Source organism: Typha latifolia, chromosome 7 (genome assembly GCF_019914945.1).
Source record: "Typha latifolia isolate L0001 chromosome 7, TyphaL0001v2, whole genome shotgun sequence".
NCBI lineage: Eukaryota > Viridiplantae > Streptophyta > Magnoliopsida > Poales > Typhaceae > Typha > Typha latifolia.
Genome location: NC_133092.1, coordinates 9,779,139 through 9,802,516, shown reverse-complemented (window position 1 = coordinate 9,802,516; position 23,378 = coordinate 9,779,139). Strand labels below are relative to the sequence as shown.

The 23,378-nt window shown below is 38.5% G+C and overlaps 1 protein-coding gene across 3 annotated transcripts in view; it reads right to left on the bottom strand.

Annotated features, from left to right (window-relative positions):
* Positions 1 to 23,378, bottom strand: part of LOC140792319 (uncharacterized) — a 46,870-nt gene that overhangs the window by 20,611 nt on the left and 2,881 nt on the right. For all 3 annotated transcript variants that reach the window (XM_073143240.1, XM_073143242.1, XM_073143241.1), the window contains exons 2-7: positions 15,049 to 15,140; positions 13,638 to 14,338; positions 12,262 to 12,332; positions 1,310 to 1,399; positions 1,096 to 1,227; positions 839 to 936 (exon numbers count right to left, since the gene is read on the bottom strand). In XM_073143240.1, coding sequence (XP_072999341.1) covers positions 850 to 936; positions 1,096 to 1,227; positions 1,310 to 1,399; positions 12,262 to 12,332; positions 13,638 to 14,338; positions 15,049 to 15,140 — 1,173 coding nt within the window. In that variant the 3' untranslated portion in view covers positions 839 to 849. The remainder of the gene's footprint in view (positions 1 to 838; positions 937 to 1,095; positions 1,228 to 1,309; positions 1,400 to 12,261; positions 12,333 to 13,637; positions 14,339 to 15,048; positions 15,141 to 23,378) is intronic.

Below are 23,378 nucleotides of genomic sequence, written 5' to 3'. Positions count from 1 at the left end.
AAAAATGGAAGAAAGTTTGCACGTTTAGGAATGCAATAGACTCCAAAAACAAGATCCTATTCACTCTTCCATGCCCATCCCAATGCCAAACAGAGATGCTAATGGTATATAGGCCTAATATACAATAATGAGAATTTTCTCTTTTTTCCAGAACTTTTTCCAAATTGTTGCAGCGCAAGAGAAAAATTCATCGGACTAAAATAGAAAATTCTACTTCCATCTTCAAGAACAGTCTTATAACTGAAGAAGTTGATTAGCAGCATCAAACAACCGACCTCTTGTTGCCTATCAAACAGTATTGAAAATGAATTATTTTATAATATACATAAAACAACGTTCTACAGATGATTCGAGAATTCATACCATGTCTAATATATGTAACAGACATACCAACTAATAATATCAAGCATAAATACTTCAAGCATGCAAAAGATAGAAACTCTTAATATCATTGTATACCATTTACCAAAATGACCCTAATTAAGCATTACTATGTCAAATTGCTGTGGAATCTTTATGTTAAAAAAAAATAAAAACCTCGTAAAGAATGATGCGCTACAAAGAGTCCAAAAATTCACATACAGTAAGAATTAGTGTAAGTGTTGAAGGAGAAAGCATAAACAAGAATACAGGATGACTTCCAAGGAGACAATCATTCTGAACATACAATTAGGAAGTTGGAAAAACCAAATTTTAGAGTCGATGAATATTCAGAAAGTCAGTAAACAATTAGTTAGTGGAACATTAAAGATCCACATAACAATAAAAAATGCTTGATTAACAGCATAAGATTAAATTTCAAGAATAATATTGACAAAAGCAGATATGTTAAGCTCACATGTTCATCTTTCAAACATTCGAGAATCCTGTACTTATAGGACCATCCGAATCTGTTGACCTTATAGTATCAGTGAGAATAGCCGCTGGAAAAATATTCTGCATCAATAAATGATCATTAAAGTAACTTCTCTGAAAGTTGGATTGACATGCTAAAAGCATAAGCATGTGTTATCTCTTCACTATATGATAACACAAAGTGAATGCTCTCTTAATGGGAAAATCAGCCATTCTGTGGAAACAAGTAATCATTCTCACTATCTTTTTTTCATGGAGAAATCTGGTTCGGCATAAAGAATCTATCATTGCACTGCCTTGCCGTTTTCTGCCACTTCTGCATGTCAAATTTAAGTTACTCCGCCCCCAGGTGTACTTGACATATTTCCTTAACTGGATAAAGAAAAATTATCAACAGCTCTTAGGGGAAATAAAATTTGAAAATAAAATTATATCCACTAGGAAAACGAATTACCTTATCCCAATTTTGCTGGGCACGTCTCTGGTTTCTAATAATCCGCATAACATTATCTTCATTCCGCAACTCTTTTATCCTAGACTCACACTGATATAAATGATTCAGTTTCCAAAGTTTACAAAGCATGCTTCCATGCCTAATAGAGTAAAGAAAAGTACAAGCTTGATATTCACATAGAGAAGTTACAAATGAACCTTTTAGAATAGTAACGAGTAACTGTATAAGAAAGAAGAAAATGCAAAGAAGATCAGACTGTGTAGTTCTTTCATGTTTTGTGTATTGCTGCCGGTTTGAAGCAAATTGGTTCGATGAAATTTCAAAGTTTGTTAACCATGCAAGATAATGTCAAAACCAGAAAAAAAAATAAAAAATAAAAAATAAAAAAATTTGGGGGTTGAGAGAGGAGGGTGCGCGTGCTCTACACGTGCAGCCCCTCCCCTCTCCCTCTCCGGCACGGGACGAGGCGCTGTTAAGGGGGGATTTCATCTAATCCGAATCGGATTAGATTTGATCCTTTTCTAATCTATAAATTAAATCCTAATCCTCTCTCTCCTCAACCCCTCCCCCAGCCTTCTTTTCCTCCACCGTTTTCTTTCTTTTCTCACTGTCAAAGTCGTCGCTGTGGGATCAAATCGCCGGAGGAAATTGGGGCCACCACACTCCTCCCCGGTGGTCATTTTTAGTACGTGAGCTTGAGATTTGAGATTTCGATTGTCTTACCTAGACTTAGGTGAGTGGGTTCACTCACATATTTATTTTATTGTATTTCGTATCTTAGTCAGACCATGTAAATTTTCTATGTGCAATTTATTTATTTCACCCTTACGTGTAAAAAATTAAATTATTGCAATTTCTGTGTGCAAATCTATTTATTTTATCCGTACATGCGAAAATTGAATTGTTATATTTTCTGTGTGCATTTAATTATTATATTTAGTGCATTACCATACTTCGTGCGAATATTGAAATTTGTGAAAAGAAAAATGAGACTAGTATTGGTACGACTTAGTGTGACTCAAGTCTATCTGGAAGTCCAGGGGAAAGTCCTAAATTAGATCACTGCGGTGACTTTCTTAGGTGACTCTGGCGGGGTTAGGAAATAGTCCTAGGATGAATAAGAAAACTTCCTAGGTGACTCTAACTTCTCTCAACGGTTAGAGAAAAAGACAGAGTGTGTTGATCACAGGGTGATACCCTCTGATGACCCTGACCGGATCAGCTATGAAGAAAAGTCCCGAGCGTCATCTCGAGGTGACTTCTAGTTGATGTGGATCCACAGGGTTTAGACCCATTGAGACATATGACAGCATAAATATTGAAAAGATATTAATACGTTGAAACCGTGCAAGGTTACAAGTTGTGACATCTCTCTATTGTTATCATCGTTATGGATATTGTTGCTTTTAGTTTAATTTATTCAACATTAATATAAATTAAAATTATTTGGTTAGTGAGTGGATTCCACTCACTGATCTATAGTTGTTGGCTCATGGGTTCTATTGTTTTTGTATTTGTTTATCTATTTCAAGTAATAGTCAGCGGGGCGACTGAGCGAGATGTACCCGGACTCTACCTCCACTTAGGATTCACCTATTTACCTTTCCGCTCCTTTTATATTTTATGCTTTAGATTAGAAGTTTTATTCATTTAGTTTAGAGACTCAAAAACTTTAACATTGTTTTATCTTTATTGCAATTAGTTATAAAATTTAATAAAGCATATTCTCATTTTGTTTATTTATTTTGTCATCGTACACGTAGAGAGTATTAATAAGGCTTCGTGCATCTCAAGCATATTGAGATGCATGGTCGGTCATGATTCCTATTTTGGGTCGTGACAGATAACACCAAGGTTCTACTCACTAACATATTTCTCTAGGAACCATATAGCTATCTGATAGGTTCCAATTGGACGGAGACTTATCAAGCATTATCACAGCAAGAATAATGATGAAAAAGATTACAAACCCCAGCCCTTTGGCTAGTCTTGAGAGAGAAAAGAGAGAAAAGAAGAGAATATTGCCTACCAAGTCCACTTAAGGAAAGAAAATAAACCAAAACCTAATCAAACATGAACTAAACCTAACACGTCTCCGTGGGGCATTTGAATGGCGTGGAAGGTGTGAGAACCCAAAAAAAATTTTTGAGAGAAAAGGGTTGCACGTGCATTCACGTGCAACCCCCTCCCCTCTTCCTCTCTAGCACGCGACGAGGCGCAACAGAGATCTCACCGAATCCAAATCAAATTAGATTTTGATTTTTAATCTATAAATTAAACCTTAATTCTCTCTCTCTTTAAACCTCCCAACCTCCTTTCCCTCTAAATACTCGATGTACGATAATTATAGGAAGCAACATTCTCATGACGACGTCACTGATATGTATATACATTCTCAGTTTCTTTGTCTTCAATCCTTATGCCTCCTTGACTTTCCTTAATAAATGTAGATGAGACAATCTCACCACCATTTGTATCATCAAGATTATGACTAGTACTAGTAGGTATACTATCTCTCGCTGCTGAACTACTTATACCAGCCTCTGTCCTCATCATGGTCTCCTCCAATATCTCATCTAACCATAGGTTATCTCTGTCATCTAATAACCTATCCTCTATTTTTCTAATCCATGGAGTCAAGGAGTCTTCTTCGTCAAAAACATGATTTAAATCAATCAGTTATTCATTTTCTGCCTTTCTTCTTAAACTTCTCTCTCTCATCTCATATTATAATGACAAAAAACTAACTTCTCCAATTTTTTCATTGTCAATCAGTTGCGTATTTTTGTGTAGATTAAGGATAAAGTAGTCAAATTTCTTTCACACTATGATGAAGACACAGTTTGACTTAAAATCTTCTTTGCTATTGCGTCAAATTTGGTACCTCCTCTAATCCATAGATAGACCACCATTCAGCTGAAGTGTTATAAGATATAGCTGTAGCAACTTTAGCAGTACTGAATTGCCCAGCTCTCAATCTATATCTGGTGGGGACACCACTTTTCGTCACGTTTATTCTCATAGGCACAAAAGGGCTGCACCCGTGACCCTTTGGCTTAACGAGAGTTGTGACTAGCCACCTTCTAGGGCTATTTTTGTATTTTGTTGTTTATTTTATTTTGCCTATATAAAGGCTTGTGATCATCTTTTATGGGTTAATGAATATTTTGAGAGCTTTTGCATATTGAGTGTTTGTTGGTAGATTTCAACGTCGGCGGATTCTGACACCCCGATTAGTGGACTCCACGGGTTTGATTATTTTTCCTACTTCTCAACTCTGCAATCAAGATGTTGTCCTGCATCAGTTTTGGTATCAGAGCATATCGTTTCCTAGTTTATGAACGCTCCACCGCCTAGATTCTACATTGCGCCTTATTTTTTCTTCGTCAGATCAATCGCTCCACGAACACCAGATCGCTACGAGATTCGTCGCCTGATAATATTAGGATCCAGATCCGAGTTACGCGAGGAGATTACTTTCAACGAGGAAAACAATAAACCATTACCATTACCAAACCTCTCATTATTCCAAAACCCAAAGCCCGCTAACCAACTAAACCCACCAGCCTAACCTAACCTATCTTTTAGCCTTAGTGAATCGGTAGAAACCTACCCAAAACCGACCCATTTACCCACAACCCACACCCATTTAACTAAACATAATCTCCTCCAACCGAACCAACTCGATCCAAACCCATCGTCATCTTCCTCTTCTTTAGCCCCAGCCCGCACATCCATCATCCCATCTTTGTTCGCCGACGCTGCCGCCGACCTCCACGGACGACGCCACCATCGATATCCACAACCCACTGCCTGCCGTTGCCGCTGCAGCCCCCTGCCACAGCCACTCGCCGCTACACTCCCTGCCGCAGCCACCTGTCGCTACAGCCCCGTCGCAGCCGTCCTTGCCGCTGCACCTCGCCGTATCCTCCCCCTACTGCTGCTCCCCGCCACTGCAGCCGCTGTCACAGCCACCCACTGCTGCAATCCCCTACCGCAGCTGCCTATCCGCAGCCATCTCTGTCGCTGCGACCACTGCTGTCGCTTCCACCACCACTGTCGCTGATCCTGCTGCCTGCTGCCGCTGCACCCCGCTACTGCAGCCCATCTACACCGCCGCCGTCGTCGCTCTACTGCTGCCGTCGCTGCAACCCCTGCGTGGTCCTCCCACTACTGCCCCCACAGACATTGCCGTCGTTGCAACCGCCACTGCCTGCGCTGTGTTTGCCGCTGCCATTCTTGCAGCCCTTGCCGCCACCGCCATCGCTATGCTGCTGTCGTTGCTGCCATTCTTGCAATGGGAGCTTGTACTACTAGTTGGCAATTTTTCTGCTGAGTTTGACTGGCTCTTACTGAAAACTTCATAAGTGGCTGTAAGTTATTCTGGTTATTACTCTCTTATTATTCGCTGTGATCTCTTAACTTGCATATTATCATTTATTTATTGCGTTTATTTTTCTTTAGTGGTAGAGACACATTATATGATTCGTAGTGGTAGAAGAGTCACTCACCCATCATCCCACTCTGTTATGGAACACAATACCATTACGACCAGATTGGACGACTTCAATGCTCGTCTTGAGGCTATTGAGATGGGTCGTGTCCAACAGGAGATCAGGAGTGACGTCGGTGCGTCCAACACGGGTGCCACGCGTGCCGCTCCTAATGTCAAGACCCGTCGACATGCCCCATACTACCCTCACCATGAGAGAGGTCCTGAGAGAGAACCCCATAGGCAAAATTATCGTGAAGATATATTTGATTTTCACAATAATAGGGGGTTTAGAGGCAATGCCGCCTGAGAAAATTTCAAAACTATGATAATCAAATTATAAAAAATATTAAGGTGGATGCCTCAACTTTTGACGATCGCTTAGATCCTACTGTATTTACTGACCGACTCCGTGAGATGGACCACTTCTTTGAGTGGTATGATATACCGAAAAATCGACGCATTAGATTTGCCCAAATGAAACTAGTCGATCAAGCCAAACTGTTTTAGCAAAGTATAAAGCAACTTTTAGTGTGACGAAACCAACCTCCCAAAATTCATTGGCATGAAATGAAAGAAAAATTAAAAGAAAAATATTTGCCACATTCTTATCTTAGTGACTTTTGAATCAATGGAATAATTTTAGATAAGGAAATAGGCCTGCGAGCGATTATGTCTCCCAATTTGAGGAATATGTTGAGGTGTAATGTTGTAGAGGATGAGAGGATGACACTAAGTCGTTTTAGGTGTGGCCTTAACGACGACATTCGAAGAGAGTTTTCCGGGAGGTTACCTCCTTGGATCAGGCTTACACTCTTGCGTTGAACTACGAGATGATTAATAGGCAACAATTGCCTAGGCGACCAATTGGGCGCACCCCTCCCAGTTACGCACCTACTAGCGTAAAAGCTCTACCACCATCAATATCTACCAAAACTACCCAAACTATCGCATCTGCCCAACCTAACAAAGAAAAGGGGCCCCTCTATGAAACTGCATCTGTTAATGACCCTCATTGATGTTACAAATACAGACAAGTTGGTCATGTAGCCTCAAACTGTCATCGAAAAGCCTTTATCTTAGAGGATAGGATGACACTATCGAGGAAGACAAGCTCGATGAACAAGTTTATGAACCTGACCCCGATGATGTCTAAGATAGTGACGAAAATCGTGGTTATAGAGACCATACTGTTGGTTTCATTCGTTGCGCTTTGACGCAACCCCCGGGAGATCGATGATTGGCGAAGGAATGCAATATTCCACACTTATATTAAATGTGGGACAAAAGATTGCAAAGTTATCATCGATAGTGGGAGTTGTAACGCTGTCTCTTCTAGCGTTGTATTTCTCTTGGAGTTAAAATCTACACCTCATCCGAATTCTTATAAAGTATCTTGGGGCAATGATTCTTCCATTGCTATAAATGAGAGATGCCTCGTTCCTATCACATTCCTTTTTTATAAGGAAGATGTTGGTGTGACATTGTGCCTATAGATGTAGGGCATATCATTTTGGGCCACCCTTGGTTATTTGATTATGATGTAACTATTTTTGGGCGTTCCAACTCATGCTCCTTCACTTTTGAAGGCAAAAAGATTAAGATGAATTCTATCTGCCCTAAAATAATTAATAAAGATAATAAGAAAAATACTCCAAGTAAAAAGGGTTTGCACATAATAAATTCTAAAGAATTTGAAAAGGAAGCAAACTAAGGCTTTATTGTGTTTGCCTTGATGGCTCGTGAAGTTAGGAGCACTACCCTTACTCCATCATCCGACAAAGCTGCTCCTATACTAAATGAGCTTCAAGATGTGTCCCCGAATGATCTGTCGGACCAATTGCCTCCTTTGCACGATATCCAATATGCAATTGACTTGGTCCCTAGAACTTTTCTCCCAAATTTGCCATATTATCGAATGAGCCCCAAAGAACATGCTGAACTGCAACATCAAGTAAATGAACTTCTTGTGAAGGGTTTCATCCATGAGAGCCTAAGCCCTTGTGCTGTTGCTGCCTTGCTCACGCTAAAGAATGATAGGTCCTGACATATGTGTGTCGATAGTCGAGCCATCAATAGAATAACAGTCAAATATCGTTTTCCCATTCCATGACTTGACGATATGCTTGATATGATGGCGGGAGCTTCAATTTCACTAAAATTAATCTTAAAAGTGGTTATCACCAAATCTGAATTCGCCTAGGCGATGAATGGAAAACTACTTTTAAGACGAAAGACGGGTTGTATGAATGGTTGTTAATGCCTTTCGGTTTATCAAATGCCCCAAGCACTTTCATTCGTGTTATGACACAAGTGTTTCGTCCATTCATGGAAAAATTTCTTGTAATGACATTTTAATTTATAGTCGATCAAAAGAGCTTTATTTGGACCATTTGCGTCAAGTCTGTATAGCGGTTCGTACTGCTTAACTCTATGGCAATAAGAAGAAGTGTTCTTTTCTTGTCGATCAAGTCATCTTCTTAGGATTTGTGGTTACTTTAGAAGGAGTCCACGCCGACCCTGAAAAGATCAAGGCAATTGTTGATTGGCTGGAATCACGAAATATTCATGATGTGCGTAGCTTTCATGGCCTTGCTACGTTTTATCGACGCTTCATTCGAGGGTTTAGGACTATAATGTCGCCAATCACTACTTGCCCGAAAAAAGGAGATTTTTATTGGAGTAAGGCAGCAAATAAGGCTTTTGAAGAAATTAAGAGGAAAATGACAATAGCGCCTGTACTGCGCCTTCCTGACTTTTCTAAAGCCTTCGAGGTGGAATGTGCCTCAGGCATCGGGATCAACAGTATTCTTAGCCAAGAACGCCATCCTGTTGCCTATTTCAGCGAAAAACTAAATGAGGCTAAGCAAAAGTACTCCACTTACGATAAGGAATATTATGCGGTTATTCAAACTTTGCGCTATTGGCGCCATTATTTACTTCCACATGAATTCGTATTTTATTCCGACCACGAAGCTCTTTGATTCCTAAATTCTTAGAAGAAACTAAATTCAAGACATGCTCGTTGGATCGAGTTCTTACAGGAGTACACTTTTCTACTCAAACATAGAGCTGGTGTTGAGAATAAGGCGGCTGATCCGCTTAGCCGAAGGGTTAGCCTTCGGTCTGCCATTAGCATCAAAGTCACTGGGTTTGACAATGAAGGAGGATTATACAACTTGCTCGGACTTTGGCGAAATCGTTCTCATTTTGCTGATTGATCTGAACTTAGCTTTGGAGAGTTATTCCCTCCAGGACGGTTACCTGTTTAAGGCTAACAAGTTTTGTGTTCCCCATACGTTCATGCGTGACTTCCTCGTTTATGAGATCAATGTCGGTGGCCTATCGAGTCATTTTGGACGTGATAAGAACATTAAGGAAGTGGAGTGCCAATTCTTTGGTCAAGTCTCAAGCGTGACATCGCAAAATTAGTTGGTCAATGTAGGACTTATCAGTTAGCAAAGCACAGAAAACAAAACACTGGACTATACACCCCGTTACCTATGCCTGATCACCCGTGGCAGGACATTAGTATAGATTTTGTCCTGGGATTGCCTCGCATATTTGAAAAACATGATTCAATCCTCGTGGTTATGGATCGCTTTTCTAAGATGGCCCATTTTATTCCTTGTACTAAGACCTCTAATGCATCACATGTGGCCAAATTGTACTTTGCCCATATCGTCAAGTTATATGGCCTTCCAAAAACTATTGTTTTAGACCGGGATGTTCGCTTTATGAGCTATTTTTGGAAAACCTTAAGACACATGGTTGGCACAAAATTAAAATTTTCTACTGCCTATCATCCTCAAACCAATGGTCAAACAGAGGCCGTTAATCGTAGTCTTGGAAATCTTTTGCGCTGTCTCGTGGGTAATCATAACAAAAATTGGGATGCCATTCTTCCTATAACCCAATTTGCATATAATAACTCCATTAACAGGTCTATTGGCATAAGCCCATTTGAAGTTGTTCATGATTTTAAAGCACGCAAACCTCTAGATCTATTGCCTATGTCATCTCATTCTAGAATCTCTAAGTCTGCTAAAGCATTTGCACATCATATTCAGTATTTGTATCAAGAGATCACTAAGCAAATTGAGGCAAGTAATCGCCAGTATAAAATACATGCCGACTTGCACAAACGTGCCAAGGAGTTCGATATTGGAGATCATGTTATGATTCGTCTCAGACCCGAACGATTCCCTTGAGGAGTTTTCGGAAGTTGCATGCCCGTAGTGCCGGACATTTCTACATTCTGAAACGTGTAGATGCTAATGCTTATGTTACTGATATTCCCCCTGATTATGGCATTAGTTGTACGTTTAATATTGAGGATCTAGCAGCCTACCAACCACCTATGCACATCCCCATCGAACTCTATGCTACATCTACTATCCTTCCAAACATCCCTGCTGTGCCACATACTACTTCTCTTTTCCAATCCACATCACAAGAAAAGATAGACACTATTTTGGATGATCAAATAACATCTACTGCAGAAGGAGGGATTCACCGTTTTCTCGTTCGATGGCATGAGCGACCAGAGTCTGATTGTACGTGGATCACTTGCGAGGAGTTACAGCAGCTTGACCCTGACATTTTGGAGTACTATCAGAGCCACTCGACTAGGTCGAGTTTCTTCCACCCTGGGAGAGTGTTAAGCTCTCATACCAATTTGATAAGATCTAGAACCAAAGATAGGTATGCAACGATTCCTTCAAGATCTGGATTACAGGAATCAGTCCGCGCAACCGTGGGAAAATATTCGTCAAATATTTTTTAGTAGTCAGAAAATTACGAAACCAATTGGGTTAGATCCATAACTTCCTGATCTACAACTTTCGTATTTATGCCCTTCGCAGATTCGAACTGTATTAAGGACGAAAACACGGAATAATGTGGGTGATGGTGGTGGTGATGAGTGGAGTGGATGTTAGGGTTATGAATGGATATGGAGGTGAATGTGGATGGTGGATGTAATTAAAGGATATAGACGAAGGGAACGAAGTGGTCGAGATCCCAAAGAAGAGGGGTGGCTCGACAATCGAGGGAGATTAGAAGTTAGGAAATACCTTGCCAACTGTAGAGGTGAAAGGGTGGTGAAGAGGGAGGAGGGAGAAGTCTAGAGAGAAGATAGGAGGCAAGAAATCAATAATCCAATAACATAATGAAGTTGGCTGCCATCCACATATTTATAGAGGCTAGCCAACAAGTCCTAAAACTATATAAAACCCTAATTCTAGAGAATTCTCATCGATCGCGTTCAAACGCGCCCGATCACGTTCGAATGCACTAAAAGACGTTCTCTGTATATGCGAACACGATGCAGGCTTTCGAACGCACAATATGCATTCTATATATGTGCGAATGCGATGCAGGCGTTCGCAAGGGCGTTCGAACGCGACCCCTCCTGCGTTCGAACGCGACTTACAGAAATTTTATTTTAATAAAAATAAACACTTAATGCAATAAGAAAATATTCTAACTAAGTGTATCAGCCCACCACGCTCCCCCCACCTCACCCTTAAGGTGAAAAGTCGGGAAAATGCTCCAAGATATCAGTCTCCAACTCCCATGTCGCCTCATCCGATGGCTTGCCAAGCCACTCAACTAGAATCTCCATCTCCAATCTAGTATCATGTCGTCATCGGCGTTAAGCAAGTACTCGAACTGGCTCTACGATATCTATCTCCTCCAGTGGCTCTGGTAGAACTGATCCAACAATCTCATAATCTCCAATGCATTCTCTCAACAACTCAACAATGAAACATGAAAAATAGGATGCACTCTTGATCCCTCCTGCAGCTCCAAACGATATGCAACCGGACCAATACACTCTAACACCCGAAACGGACCAAAGTAGCGATGTGCTAACTTTTAGTTTTGCATCGGACGTAAGGTCACCTGTCGATATGGTTGCACCCTCACAAACACCCAACTACAAATATCAAACTCCTACATCCTATAGCTACGATCATAAACTTGCTTTATGCGGTTTTGAGCAAGTTTAATATGAGCACGCAACCTCCTCAATATGGCGTCTCTATCCATCAAAGCTAAGTCCACCTCCGTACGATCTGTAGATGCCATTGGATCATAAGCGCGTAACATCGGAGCCGTGCGTCCATACACCATCTCAAATGTAGTCATGCCAATGCTGCTATGGTAGGCAGTGTTATAAGACCACTCCGCCCACAGTAAGAACTCCAGCTATCGTCTCGACATCTCTCCCATAAAGCACCTCAAGTATTACTCAATGCCTCGATTGACAAATAATTCAGCTAGTGCTTGACAAATAACTTCATACTGAGCAAAAGTTAAACTAAATATTTTCAAGATTAACATTGGGGAAAGAATTACTTGCCAAAGCACAATTATTTAAATGCATCAAAAACTCCCAAACAAACAATTATAGAAATGACATATTAAAAAACTGAATGTGAGAAAGAGAACTTACTAGCAGCAAGAAATATAGGAAAATAACAAGGCTAAAGGCATAAAGACCACCAATGTCAGCAAGGAAACCCACTGCATAGAAGAAAAGTACAAAAATTTAAAGGCTTCATATAAGAACGGACAATTATGATTTTTCATGATATACACATGACTTAGCAGTGAATATCATGGATTCAAGTATCGAACGATCCCGATCCATATTGTCAAAACGGATTGGCAATATGGATCCCCACTCTAAATTGTTTGAACGATAGGCCTATACAGCCAATATGGTCAATACGTATCAATTTTTCAAGCACCTGATCCGATTTCGAAACCAATAGTCAGAACCTTGGTGAATATCCATATTCTTTGTTTGCAGCTGCATCTCAGGAGAACATATGTTTTCATATATGACTCATGTAAATGTCTTCTCTAATTGAAAATTATGTGCTCTTGTTATTAATGGTATGAAGAATCTATAAATAACTTAGATTCACTTAAGTCCAGATCAAAGCAATATTAGATTCAATATTCAGATTCTAAACTTTCTCCTGCGTTAAGAACCTCTCGTCAAATCAAATTCTTTACTGATCATGTAAATTAAGCTTTGTGTCCCAATCAGCAGCACCAGCAAACCAATTAGCACAAATATTTTCCAAGTATAATGTATTCTTAAGATGCAACACCAATTTTAAAAGCTAAGTACTTAATTAAATAGATAAAGTCAAATCTAATCTAGTATAAGCTGCACTTTATGACTATTGATAAACATAAATAAATAAATATAGTATAAAATAAATGATCAGTTACTCCTAGCCCCTTTGAACGATTGCTCATTTTCATATATACCACCTTTTTTATTTTTTATGACACTCTAACCCCTCAGTCATCTAATATCTCTCAGCTCCCTGATGGTTTTAATGGAAAACATGAAATGTCTATATTACACCCAATTTTTCTCTTTTTATTTTCTCTAAAATAAAAGTAAATTTGTTCGTCGAGCGTCTAAAATTGATCATGTGATAGTCGAGTAACATTTTCTTTGACGGAAAAATCAAATGGACAACTAAAGGATGGAGAGGTTTTACATAGTTAAGAGAGTCAATGTACCATGAAAAATAAATGAAAGGGCTATGCGAAAATGAGCAATAGTTTAAAGGATCTAGGTATAATTATCCCTAAAATAAAATAGTAAACAACTAGAATCTTTCATTGTTTCTTTTTTTTTTAATTTTCTCTTTCAAGAATACTATTCTTTTCATAGGAATCTACTATCGAGGAGGACAATGAGCAACACTTTAAAAAATGGACAATCATTATTTTCATAGATTGGTTGAAAATTTAGTTAAACGTACAAAAAAAAAATTGTTAAGTAAAAAGAGAGGATTTACTTACCAATCCCAAAGATGCTTTCTTTATCGATCTCCACAATGTAATCAGACATATAGCTAATGTATAATGTGAGATTCATTAAACCATCCTTAAAGCTCTGAACAGATGCTTTGAGGTCACTAACTTCAGAGAGGTAAGAACCAGGAATAAAGTCATGAAACAGAGGTTGTATGATCTTTAAGTTGTCCAGATAACTGAATATTTGAGGGAACAAATGAACTTTCAATATATTCAATTCAGGCCCTCGAAAAGTTACTGGTTGGTCATACGCATAGCTTCCAGATTTTAGTGTGCCACTTACGAAGCTTACATGTCTATCATCCCCATGGTCTTTCGCTGACAGGTTGAACTGGAAACCAACAGAACTGGCAGGATTGTTTGGAAGGTCAACGAACTGCCATGAAATGTAGTAATTTCCTCTCGGAACCCGACAATTATTGCACTTCAGGGAAATAGTTGGTCCATGAGTAGTATTATAGCAAGTATAACTCACATAGCTTGACAAACGGGAAACTTTGTAATCAATGAAGCCAGGAGCTCCGACCACCAAATTTTCAAGACCCCTTAAATTCAAGCAGCTCATGCTAGATATTGTAGTGATGTTAAATTCCATGTCATTTACAAATGAAAGTAAATCTGGGGCATTAGCCGGTCTGACTCTATGAACCTCAATGCTTCTTTTGGCAATAATCTGATATAGCAGCCTGTAAAATGTGAATGACATAGTACGTGTTACAGCTAGTAATTCTGGACTAAGACACTAAGACAAAAATAAAAGGAAAAACAAGAAATGATAACTAATCTTAGAAATATCTGCAAAAAAATTGTATTATGTACTTTCTCCATAAGTCCTTTTCTGTTCTATCTTAGATGGAATAGGACATAATGGTTTGTTTTAGGGTTAATTGTACTTAGATTGTCTGAACTATAAGTCATTTTCACATAGACCACCTTATTTAATTTTTGTGACACTTTGAGCTCCTTAATTATCTAATATCTCTTTAATGGAAAACGTCAAATGACTATTTTATTGTCAACATTTTCTTTTCATTCTTTCATCTAAAATGAGGGTAAAAATGGTCCTTAGAGGACTAAAATTGATAAAGTGATAGTCGCATGACATTTTTCAATGGATAACTAACGAAGGGGCATTTCAGAGGCTTTACATAGTTAGAAGGTTAATCTGTCACGAAAAATAAATAAGAGGGTCTAACTGAAATTGGGCAATAGTTTAGGGGTTCTAGGTGCATTTATCCCTTCTTTTTACCATAAAAGAGGATGGTATAATTAGATATCAAAAATAAAAAGATACCTATCATTTAATTTAACAGTTAAAAGAACAATAGAAACCATCAAGCGTTTATAAGACGACAAGACGAAACTTTTAAAATAAAGCAATGCATAAATCACTCACGCAAATACGAGACCTACAAACAGTATCCAACTTGCAACAGAACATGTCCCACCGAGCTCAGTTTTCCTTTTTGTTACCACCTTGTGCTCTTCCTGCATTCAACAATTCAAGACAAACTTCATTTACAAGAATTTCTCAAAATAATTATCACTCTAGATTGCTATTGATACAATCAGTTTTTGACAGCAACATACTGTCAAATAAAAAATGCATGGACAAACTTAGTAAACTTCTATTACTTTATGGTGATAGAATTTCTAAAACCATATTTAAAACTCTAATGGGAAGTTCTTGTACAAATAAGCTGATGTTATGTCACATGAAGAAAACAAAGAACCAGCAAAGACAAAGACAATTGCTAATGCATTATTCATGGAAATAGTAATCATGAGTTCATGAGTGCGAAAGAATCTAGCTCCAGGATTTCGATATTAGAGAATATTCTTAATGCTCTATTAGTTAGATAATGTTTGTTGCCTTTCCACAAGAAAAATTTCACTGTTATAATGATCAGATTTAAGTAGTACAGAAATCTTTACATCTAATAAATATGAAGGATGTTTGCTACTCCTTGAGTCCTTATTATTCTATTAATAAGTCCAGATCTCTCACTTTCTATTAGGATCCCTGTTGGTCAAAACCCAGTACCACCGATTTCAAACTTCTGTTCATCATCAGGAAATACTGCACTCCCTTTCTATTTTGAATTTAGTTAATGGTTTGTTTTCAAAGTCAGATAGTTCAATAAACAATTCACATCCTCTAATAAATCCAGAAAGATAAGTAGGTCGACAATATGGAAAAGGTACAGGAATCAAGCTAATATAAAGAAAAGACAAAAAAAAATAGATGCATATCAAAAAGCAGGTACTCTTTGCTCTTTTTTCCTTTAACCATCATCATCTTCATATTCTAACTAATTAGCAAAGTAGACTATAGACTATAGAGATCCTCTTCCCGCTGACTTACTAAGAATCAAGATGAATGCTTGTAGAAATAGGTGGAATGGTGTGTTAAGAGAATGGTTAAAAAAATCAGGATCAGGTCTTCCGAAAAAACGATACATATCGGTCGGATCGGCCATATCGGTTGCTTAGATCGGACATTTTTTAATTATTCCAAATATTATTAAAAAATGCAAAAAAAATTCTTAAAATTTAGAAAAAATGATAAAAGATAAGAATAAAGAAAAAAAACTAAGTGCATTGAAACCTGAAAAGAAGAAGAGATTAGAGAGAAAACGAGTGGAAGAAAAACCAAACAAAAGAAAAAAAAACTATCGTGTAGTGAAGAAGAAGAAGAAGAAGAAGAGGAAGAAGAAGAAGAAGAAGAAGAAGAAGAAGAAGAAGAAGAAAAGAGAAGAAAAGAAGATAGAGAGTAGAAAAGATGAAAAAACTGAGAGAGAAATAAGGAAATAAAATAAAAAAATACATATCAGAGTTTGCTGGAGATAGATCTGCGTCGCCCGAGTTCGCCGGAGCTAGATCTCTCCATAAGAAAAACAGTGGTTATATGGTAAAGAGAGAAAAAGAGAAGGAAAGAGTGAAAGAGATAGAGAGAGAAAGAGAGTTTGGATCGGGCCTGGATCGGGATCGGCTGATCCTGCAAACCATGGTCAAAAGTGTTATGTCATAACACAACAATTTAAGTCACTAACAAAGCTATAAAAGCCCTGCCAGAATCAAGCAAACATTGACAACACTAATAGAGAGAACTCCTGAGAAATAAGACTAAGCTATGTAAGTTTCTTTAAACACAAGCATGTATTGATGTGCCGGCAAGGTGCACATGGCATAGGGAATGCTGTTGGCACCTATTCCCCCCTCTCCCCTCTCCCTAATTCTCATTTTCTCTAACTTTTAAAAACCCTAGGTCTATTGACAAACCAATGGAGAAGACGCTGATGAGAAGTGCATCATTAAATCATCTAACAGTTCTCATTAAAACATAGCAGGTCGTGACTTATTTCTCATGATCCTCTTAAAAAAAATAGATCTCTCCTATTTTCTTCATCTCTATCTTCTTTGGTTTAGCTAAGAAGCAGTGTGGCGGCTGGATTTGAGAGTCCATGGATGTGACGGATCAGTGTAGCATTAACAGAGAGGCGGGGCAGCGATAGAGGTAGGTGAGCATCTAATACACTGCTACAAATAAGGACAGACCCATACTGTGAAAAGGCACATGCCTATGCATGGCAATCCTTGAATGCTAGGGTTACTTTTGGCCTTAAGTAAACCAGGACAAGAAAGTATATAAATATTGTACTGAGCATATTCTTCATTTTAATAGACAATATGTATGAGATGAACATATATAACTGTGAGTTTTCCTGATGTATGAGATGAACATATATAACTGTGAGTTTTCCTAATGAAATGATGTATTGAAGCAGGTGCATATTGTCACTAACGTCAACACTCATCAACACCAACAAAGAGTAGCAGAGCATTTTATGTTCCCCATTCATTTCTACAATTTCTCCAATTATTGTTTGGCCTCAAGGAACAGGCTATCTTTGTTACCAACATTCTTGTGCCTTTTCCATAGAGATACACAGTCTTGGAGATCTTACCTCCGTCAAAGAAAACAAAAATGCAGGGTGGAGATATTTACAAGAAAAGATCATAGGGATATCTTTCAAATGCCAAAAGCACCACTATAAAGAGGTGATATAGTTGGAGGAGTAATGATATATTTGCAATTTAACATAGAGAAAATTGTGCTTGCACTACTAATAATGTTTTTTGAACTGTCATTATGAATTGATTAATTGAGAACCCCAGATTGTATGCCTACAAGAACGAAGTGTTGGATATCCAAGTGTAATGGATAAAAGCAAGGATGTAATAATCAACTAGTGTAGATTAAATTGTAGTTTCCATGTTCTCTTTGCTGTAAATATCAATTGCCAAACATGAAACCCTAAACTATTTTTGCCAACGCAAGAAGAACTGTTTCCTGTTGGAGGCAAAAGATAAAGCAAAGGTAAATTTGTCAATAGTGTATTTTGCACTAATATCATTTGTCAGATTAAAATATAATGAATTATGTTTGCTTTCTCCTACTGAAGCAACAGTGGTCAACATGGGAGATCTTTAATCCTACTCTAAGACACCCTTACCTGCACTTCTGATCATTTTCAACTCTTATTTTTGGCAGCTCCTATTCTAATTTTGTGCCCTCTTCATTTTTAATGAACTCAATGAAAAACCTCTAGCTTGGGTCTTCCCCACTATTCTCAGAAAGAAAATATTAGGCTGTGTTGCCTTTGTCAATAGCATAATTTGCTCTGCAAATGTCAATTGACGAAGATAAGGCTACAGTAATCATTGTTAGAAAAAGATTTTAACACTTATGCAACCACTAAATGTGCTACTGTCTCCCAGTCAATAAAATCTATCCACTAAATATAGCTACTAAATTTGCTATTGCCTATAATGAACTATGGTAGCATTGTCAATAGTGCATTTTGCTCTTAAATATGAATCGAGGAACATAAGCCTACATGTGCTAATGCGTAGCAATTTAAAAAAAGGAAAAGAAAAGAAAACTCCTCCCATTATGAAAACGGAGAGCACTTTAGCCTCTCTTCACCTTGGGATAAGTTTCTTTATGAGCTCAATGTGCAACTAACAACATAAGTTATAAAATTATTACCAAAAGCTTAATATACTAAACACCAAAATTCTAAGCCAAAAGAAGAGTGGAAGGATCATGAGGGCAGACCAGCCAATGCCGAGCGGCAAAGAAATCAAGACCACCACCGGCCTCGGAACCAAAACGAAAAACCCCACCGACGCTGGCCGAACAACCTGGCGGCTGCGCAGAGGACGAGCCAGACGAGGAGCGCGGCGACAGTGGCCTCGAGAATGGCGTCCTGCAAGCGGGTATGCCGGCGGAGGGAGGCGAAGGGGAGCGCGGCGGTTAAAGACGCCGACGAGGGAATGACGCCGGAGGCTGCCACCGACACCGACACCCGCAGGGGGGCGTCGAAGGGGACGCAGGAGGTGGCATCGGGAGGGAGGAAGTGGCCCGGGTTGCAAAAGCATAGAGTGGAGTTGTAGAGGAAGGAAAGTGGTGGGCAAGACGAGGAAGGCATCGTCGTTTGTTTTTTGGTTTATTTTCGTGGGGAGGGGGTGCGGGGCGATGGGGTTACAACGCTTCGGAGAGAAGGAAGAAGTGGTAGACGGTTGAATAGTAGTAGAAGCGGTTAGTTGCACAGTGGAAGTGCCGACTGCGGACTGGCGACTACAAACTATGCGTCTAAACGATTCTGAGCGAGCCTGTTTCTCGGATTTTTAACTTCAAAGCTCGGCTCAGCTCTATTCAAGCCGAACTTTATATTAATTACTAACTAAATTTTTTTGGCGTGTTCAAGGAACCAAAGGGGCTACTGCCAACTAAAAATTTTGATCATCCCATAGAGATTACTCTTCAGGATACACCTACCAATGTGAGAATTTATAGGTATCCAAACGTCTAAAAAGAGAAGATCACAAAGATGGTGAAGGAGGTGATGGATCGATGCATCATTCCATCGAGTAAAAGTGCTTAACTCGTCTCCCGTCTTATTGGTGCGAAAGAAGGATGGTGGATGGTGAGCTCGAGCTGAGCTCAAGTCTAAGTTGAGCTTATTATCAAGTCTTATTCAAGCCAAGCTAGATCGAGCCAGGCCGAACTCGAGCCAAGCCAAAAATTATTTAACTTGAATTAAAACTTAAGAGGTTAAATTTTATAAAACTTTACTAAAATTTAAAATTCAAATATTTAAACTTAAGATTATAAATTCTATAGAGATATTGAAGTATTTGACAAATTGTTTAATAGAATGTTTCTGGACATGGCATTATTTGTTATCCAAGAGTGAGCATCGAAAACTTCCCTTTAATCTCTAAAAATCAAGCAACCCTAGATCCCAATCAACCTGGCTTTCCTCTTGCAAATCAACACCAATCCATTTCCTACGCTCCCCGAGTCAATTCACACACCTATCATTCTATCGATCATCAAACTCCTCTACTCCACATGCACTGCTATAAGCCCAAATGCAACCCCTTCTCCAAAGACCCGTCAGTCTACTCACCTCCTCTCATCGTTCTCAAGGACGCTGTCCACCTTCACATCCACCTCTCCAACAAGTACTTCTTCGGCAACGAGCTTGGCCACCCTGAAGGAGGAGAAGGAGGCTTACGGAGGACGAGGACCCGAAGGAGGCAGGCTAATGGCTTGACGAGGAGAAGGAGGAGGCAGGAGAGACGAGCGAGTGAAAGGGATTGAGATTTGTGAATTTAGGAATTAGGGTTTGTCATTATCTATATTGAGCCTAAAATTGAGGATCAAGCTTGGCTTGTCATTACATATTTTTAATATGTAATGATTCCTGAATTATCAGAAATATTTTACTTGATTCCTTCCATTAGAAGGTCATTATATACTAAAAGAAATTTAGAGAGTCATTATGTATAATTTTTTTTTAAAAGTCATTAGTATAAAAGGATCATAGTTCAGTGATGAAAAAGAGATTATCCCTTCTTTCCCTCCAGTTTGATTGGCAGATAACGAGGGCCTTATACAGCAACAAGGATAAATGTATCCTATTATTGTGCATGAAAAACACATCTGATTTTCGTTTTATCAGTTAAGCCCATTTTGATATTTTGTTGCAAGTCAGGTTTTGTCTCCTTTTTTTCTTTCAAATTTGTTCTTCTACCGTTTGGTGCCTTATTAAATATTAATAGTATGCTATAGGGATAGAGAAAAGGGTTAGCGTACTTTTCTTCTTATTTTTTTCATCCCTTACTCTTTTTTTCTCTTTTACCTCTTCTTTTGTATATAAACCTCTTATATGGTGGCTTAGGATGTATGCTTCTTTCCCATATTTATGCACTAGTATTTGCCACAGAGTAAATATGGGAATGAAAGGAAATATTACTATACTCTTCTTTAACTTCTTATATTATCTATCACTCTTTTTCCACATTCTTTTTCTTTTTCTTCTTTTACTCAGAAACAATTCTATATAAGTTTTTTATACGATGAAATGTTACTATATACATTGTGTTCAATATATCTATCTATAAAGTTCTGTATATGAGACATTTTTTTTATTGCTATCATCCTTAGTTTGTAAATAGATAAATCCTAATTTATAAAAAGAATTCCTCTGAATTGCAAAAGGTTAAATACAATTCCAAGGGGAAAAAAAAAGTAGACATGGATCAGCCCTGAAATTTCTATAATTAATTATTTTTCTCTATTTTAAGAGTATTCATCGTCCTAATCTCATTACTACTGTTTTGGGCAACTATTTAAGCAACGTTGGAAGTAAATACACATTAGATCTTAGTAATGATGAAATAAATTTTAAATTTTTTAAATAGGATAGTATCTCTCTACTCCTCCTTTCTTTTCTAACGGTAATTCACAGTTATTTTACACAATTAGATAATTTATAGTTATATTTATACAATTCACAATTATTTTACACTATTTTGTTCTTTTTTATTGCTGATGTTTATATGTAATTTAAGTATGAAATGTGTAATTACATAATTTAAGTATGAAGGTGCCTGATATTCTAATCCTAAAACTAGGAAACATGCTTACACAAGCAACTCTAAATAACACATCCCATGTTAACAAGGACTTTCAACTAAATGCATTATAGCAGATCAACACAAAGGAAAGATAGCACTGAACTAACTAACAAATCACAGGCTTCTTTGTCATAGTCATGCACTAATATTCGCTATGATTTCATATTTAAGTTATAATTTTTTTAAATTATATATAGATATTAGCGAAAAAAGGAAGAATGAAAAAAAATGTGGAGAGGGAATTTTAGAGCTTTATAAAATATCTCAAATGCATAATCATGAGGAGAGATGTATCGAACAAGACACAAATTAAGCCTAAAATATAAAATACATTCTTTTTTTTTCTTAAGTTTGGGACAAGTTTAGTAGTTTTTTTCCTTTCACTCAAGATATGTAATTTAAGTATGAAGTGCATAACCTAAGTACAAAATATGTAATTTAAGTGTGAAATACACTATCATTTCTCCTACTTTTCTTCATTCATTTTTTTCTTGGCTATTGTTTATATGTAATTTAAATACAAAATCTATAATTTAAGTACTAAATCCGGTGAATATTAGTGCCTAAATATAAAAAAGAATTATTTTTCTTTATCAAAGGAGCTGAAACCAGCTTAGATTAAGACAGTCTGAGTAGTAGTCTAAATGATAAGATTACACAGATCCAAGGGAAGCTCCTCCAGTAATCCTTTCTCACACATCACCGACACAATTTTACCCCGTTTGGTAGCCCAATCTGCCACCCTGTTACCTTCCCGCTAGATAGGCGAATCTTAAACTCGTCAAAACCAACCAAAAACTTACTTAAAAGCACTCTCCCACAATTCCCCTAACTCACTATGAATATTTAGCACTCCTAGAGCAGACTTAGGCCAATATGGTTGAGTCCAACTCTACCTTGAGCTTGGGACACCTCTTGGTCGTGGCCATTCCGAGGCCCATATGGAGAGTCTATGCTTCTACTTGAAGCATTGAGTCACGTTGGGTAGGTCCCCAGGCGATGGCCTTTAGGCTACCCTCTTCATCCCTCAAAACAACTTTGAAACCCCCTTGATAGCTATCACTCTACCACACCCCATCTACATTGAGCTTAGCCCATCCTAAACTCGGCAAACTCCACTTCACTTACTCTGCCCGACATTGAGAACCAACCTTGCTCGAGACCTTATCATATTCCTCGACAAGGCAAAGCGCCCAATTGGCAACCGTTTGTAGTGGCAAGGAATCACCACCAAAAATTGCTCAGTATCTCACCAGGCTATCTTTGACACTAAGAGCATTCGACACTGTGGTTTGCACCGTGAGGAGCAAATCATCAGCGTAGAGCAAGTGCGTCAACTGCATGTCCCCCACAACATAACTTGTTAACTGCCCAGCCATGATCTTAGAGTTCAGCATAGCCATTAGTATCTGAGACACCAATATGAAGAGATACGGCGAGAGGGGGTCCCACCATTGTAGACCACATTGGGGTACAATCCACTCCGATGGGGTACAATTGATGAGGAGGTTGTATCTTGGTGATGAGATGCAAGCTGTGATCCACTCCACCCAGCCGCTCAGAAAACCCATGTGGTGTATAAACTTGCCCACCACACGCCAGCAAATGCAATCATGTGCCTTTTCCATGTTGTACTTTAGCATCATCACCGGGGGTCGGTGTTTGTCCTTCATTCAGCAAGTGTGCCACTTCCTGTGCTGCAATGACGTTGTCGCTGATACTTTTGTCATCCAC